Genomic DNA, 4,810 nt, shown 5'->3' on the forward strand with positions numbered 1-4,810 from the left:
GCCACCTATCCATTTAAATAACCCTAATACTAGTTTTTAAACTGCTCGACAGTCTCACAGAAAATCTCAGCACAAGATAGGAACAAAGTAGGCTATCATGCTTAACGTGTTTTTTTCCTTTTGCTTTTTGAGAAAATAGTCGACTTAGAAAAACAATTTAAAAAAAAACTCCAACCCACCTTGGTTTCACTTTTTTTTCTTTCTTTTTTTTAAATCCCTCTTTAGTGACACACCACAACAACAAAAAATGTCGCACGGCAGTCCCATTTCTGTACCTTTTTAGTGGTGAAGTTCACCTGGCGATTGGTAAAAAGTTGCAAAATGTCTCTTTTTTTCCTTTCTTTCTTTTGCTAAATCGTCAACAACATTGATTAAGTGAACGACGTGCAAATCAATCACAGTAAAGTTGTTCAGTTCAAAACAGTCCACGACTGAGCGTTTTCAGTCTCCAGTACTACTTCCTCTTCTTCTTCTTCTTCACCCCCTTCACTGTCGTGTTGGTATTAAGTCCCACAGTCGACGCATCCAAAGAAAAGTAGCCTAGAAAAGGCATTTATTTGCTTTAAAGTTTAGCTCTCCAAGGATATGCAGCCTCTTGCCTATTTTGGGGGACGAGAAAGGACTGGGGGTAGTTTCAGCGGGGCTTTAATAGTCTGATGCAGTTAAACCTATAACACAAACTATTGCGCCCACTTATGTCCCCGTTTCTGTTTGTGGTCTCATTCTTCTTCTCGTTATTATTATTAATTTGCTTTCAGGATGTTACCTGTCGTCTCTTGCCTTTCTCAGTACGTGAACACCAGGTTGGAGATGGTGGACTCTAGCCAATCCCCGGAGATCATCTCGCTGACTTCGGGTGTGCAGTAGTCGGGGAATTCGAAGTGGGACCCTCCGGAGCCGGACTCAAAGTTCAAATCCCAGTCCCTGTCCAGCACCGAGGAGCCAAAGCTCCCCAGCGACATGCTATCAAAGCTGGGGCTCGGGTTGATGTCGAGCAAGTCGTCCTCGAACTCTTCGTCCTCCGAGGAGGACGAGGAAGAGTGCGACGAGGCGGAGGAGTGAGAGCCGGAGGGGGTAGGCGAGGAAGCCCGCCGACTGCTGTACGTGTGCCCACCGTGGCGCTCCGAAGAGCCGCCCAAGCTGCCGCTGCTGCCGGGGGAGTCCGCACCCTCCTCTCTGCCGCTGGCCGCGTCCTCGTACAGGCTGAGCGGGTCGCTGGAGTCCGCAGAGCTGCTGAGCGTCGGGCTGGCCGGGACCACGACGGAAGACGCCGGGCTCACGCTCAAGCTAGTCCCGCTGCTCCCCAACACGTACACTCGTCGGGGCTTCTTGCCATCAGGTATCTGCTTGGCTACTGAGGAGGAGACGGACTTGGACTTGTAGAGAGAGTTGTGGTGGTGCTCTGCTGGGTGCTCAGAGGCAAACATTGATGCTTTGGTGCTATTGCTGCTGCTCCCGAAAAGTGATTTGTGGGGTTTGCTGCTGCTGCTGGGTGATTTGGATCCGTTCTTCCTCGAAGAGGAGGACGTCTTAGTGCTGGTGTTGTTGGAGCTACAGTTGAGCTTTTCCCCCTTCTCTCCTGCGGGCTTGGATGCGCTCGATTTTACCTTCTTTCTTGGCCGGTACTTGTAGTCGGGATAGTCCGCCATGTGCTTCAGCCTGAGCCGCTCCGCCTCTCTGATGAAGGGGATCTTGTCGCTGTCTCTGAGCAGTTTCCACCGCTTCCCCAGCCTCTTTGAGATCTCGGCGTTGTGCATGTCCGGGGACTGCTCCATGATTTTTCTCCTCTCTATCTGGGACCACACCATGAACGCGTTCATGGGTCTCTTGATGTGACCGCTGGGAGTTTTACACCACGCCGGGTTGTCTCCCAACTTGTCGCCGGCGATCGAAGAAGCGGTGGAGCCCGGGGAGAGAGGCGAAGCGGCCGTTTCAAGGTCCATGCACGCCCCGGAGTCGGAGCTCGAGTCCCCGGCGAAGAAGGACAGCGCCTCGGTGGTGCTCTCTGTGTGGCTCATTTTCTGCACCATGCTGCCCAGCTGTGCAGACAGAGGGGGAGAGCGGTGTGCTTGCTCTTTCTCTCCCTCTCTCCTTGCTCCTCTGATTCACTATTAAAGCAAACTCAGCTCTTTTCTCTCCTCCTCTTCACAGTTTGAGCCGAGTAAAAGCCAGTGCAAGAAATAATTCACTCCTGAGATGCGCAGTAAACTCGGCAACACTTCAGTCCAGAGTAGCCTCAGTGGGCTAGATGCGTAAAAAGAAAAAAAAAGTTTAATTTCCAGCTTCTGTTGGCGTTTAAAACAGCACGGATGGTAGCCCAGTCTCCACTGTGTACCCTGTAATCAGTCTCTCAGTCTCCCCTTCTGTTATAAAAAAAACCAGTTTAGCCGTGGGGGCCACTGAGCACAGTCTATGCAGCTGCAGAGCGCAGACCGGGTGCCACACTGTGCGCTCGGGCACTTACAAAGGGCTCCCAAGTACAGTGTGTGGGGTAAGTGCTTTTCTCTGCATCAGAAACAAAAGCCATGCATGCTGTGTAAGGGAGAAAAAATCAGCTAGAGCGAGTTACACTGTCCGCCTCCCATCAACTACAGTCGCGTTTCAAGCAGCCCTCACGGCCCGGCCCCCTTACTTGCATTTATTCCTTCCCGTAATACAACGGCGATAAAAATCCACCAATGAAATCCTGTCGCTAGCCTGCCTCCGCGCCAGACTCACGCCCACCTCGGCGCCGATTGGCCAAAAATGGAATCTAATAATAATCAGCGCGTGCAATGAGGAGCCTCGTGTCTGACCTCATTCCAGAATACAACAAGAAACTTCATTTTTTTTAAAGAGACATTGGCTTATGTTATGAACACCCCCCTCACCACCAGCCCATGTGTATATCATTAACATGTAGCCTTGCTATAGGAAAGCTAAGTATACTTCACCATATGGCCGTTTAAACACAGTGCAGTTTGTACCAGCGCGCCCGAGACGGCACAAAAGCCACGCACTCTGTTTTAACCAGCCTCCTTTTCTTCCATTATCCTCACACAGAGAGTGAGGATATTGTGCATGGTGCGCACCTATAATAAAGCCAGCTGATACAGTGGTCCATTGCCGTGTGCTTGCAATGCTAAAGATAACACACTCTAAGGTTATCTGGCGTATACTGCAGGCTATATTATAATGGGATCACTCATTTAAACTGATTATCATTCTAACGACTGACTGAAACATGCGATAATTAGTTTAATTGGTGATAGTTTGCCTACAGGTGGTCACCGTGCGAGCAGACTGACATGATAGTTTGGCTGGTGTGAGTAAAGACTCCAAGACAGCCAAGCTGTATATATGCTTTGCTTTGCTTTCACTCCTCTCTCTCTCCGAGGCGGGGTTGGGCGGTCTTTTGTCACATAACACATATCGAACGAACCCTCTCCAGCGCACTAGAAAGAGAGAAGCGAGGAGGGAGAAAAAAAGGAAAAAAAGAAGAAGTAGGCTGTGTGTGCGATGTGTGTGCGCATTAACCGCCTGCGAGAGCGCTTGTTCTCTGTCTCTCTCGTTCGCGCGCACACGCACACACAACTCAAAACGGACACTCAGTGCAGTTTTTCGTAACACAAAAAGCACCGGTGAGAGAGAAACGCACGGCACAGCGCAAGGTAAGAGTGTGCCCAGTTTCAACCACAATCAGATGAAACGTGTGTACAAAAACAGAAAGCCAACAGACAGCATCACTTTATCTTGTTTTCCTGAATCTTAACACATGCACCTAATAAAGGTGCGCAAAAAGTATCTGGGTAAAAAGAAAAAAAACATATTTTGCTTGTAGACATATTATCATCCTAAAGCAATCACAGCACGTAGTAGGCTCTGTTTTCTCGGGGCATCCAGTTCACCCAGTATGACAGTTTGTGATTTAATCTACTTTAAATGTAATGAGTCACATAAATGAAAAGAGACGAATGAGAGTAGGACGTAAGAAGGCTTTAAACTACAATGCGGAGTTAGGAGTGACGCTAGATGGCGTCGCATAGCCGGAGAGGACCCTGTCTCGGTCTGTGCTGCAGAAAATTTAGGGAGAGTAAAAAGAGATCAACCCCAGCATTGAATACAGTTACCAGGGGTGAATTACATAATGTCTCTGTGCGACAGGGAGGCATCCAAGCGATACGGTTGTGCAGAGTGAACGTGTATCTGCGGGTATGTTGGAATAAGGTATAACAGACTGCACTGAGGTAGAACAGGCTGTGGAATTAACTGGAAATGGAAGCAATATGGTGGTGTTAAAAAAAAGATTGAAAACAGTCACCACTTTAATGATTCTGGCTTCCAGGGGAGCATGCCTGTTTCTTCACATTAAAAAAATCAATCTAAATAATAATTTTTTAAAAATAGTGCCAAGTGTCTGTGTAACAGAGAGAGACCAGGAGAGTTGATCAGATGTTCAGTGTCTTAATGAAAGTGGAGTCAGAGGTGACTTAGACCGCCACAGGGAAATTAGTATGAAAGTACAGTCGCCAGAGTTACTGGATGCATTTCACTGGATACAATTATATTCAATATGGCCTCGTATCTGCAGTGCATCCAAGTAAAGCAGTGGGTAATTGGGCTCCAATTTGTGTGTTCATGGAGCAGAACTGCAATGGATATAAGAATGTTAACTCGTAAACTCACACTTTGCCATAATGCGTCTTTTAATATGGAAATGTGGGACAACACGATGCAGTTTCACTCTTTGCTATAGAAGTCGCTGTGCTTTAGCCCAGGAATGACCATTTACTGTACAAGTTTAAAGCTAAAAACACACACATTTCAGCTT

General features: G+C 47.9%; 1 protein-coding gene across 1 annotated transcript; it reads right to left on the reverse strand.

The window, feature by feature from the left end:
• Positions 1–201: 201 nt before the first annotated feature.
• On the reverse strand, positions 202–2,611 carry sox4b (SRY-box transcription factor 4b). The gene has a single exon (XM_005744623.1). The coding sequence runs from the start codon at positions 2,028–2,030 to the stop codon at positions 786–788; it is 1,245 nt and encodes a 414-aa protein (XP_005744680.1). The 5' UTR covers positions 2,031–2,611; the 3' UTR covers positions 202–785.
• Between the last annotated feature and the right edge of the window lie 2,199 nt (positions 2,612–4,810).

This window comes from Pundamilia nyererei, unplaced genomic scaffold, assembly GCF_000239375.1.
Source record: "Pundamilia nyererei isolate P.nyererei 1_Seehausen unplaced genomic scaffold, PunNye1.0 scaffold00146, whole genome shotgun sequence".
Taxonomy (NCBI): Eukaryota; Metazoa; Chordata; class Actinopteri; order Cichliformes; family Cichlidae; genus Pundamilia; species Pundamilia nyererei.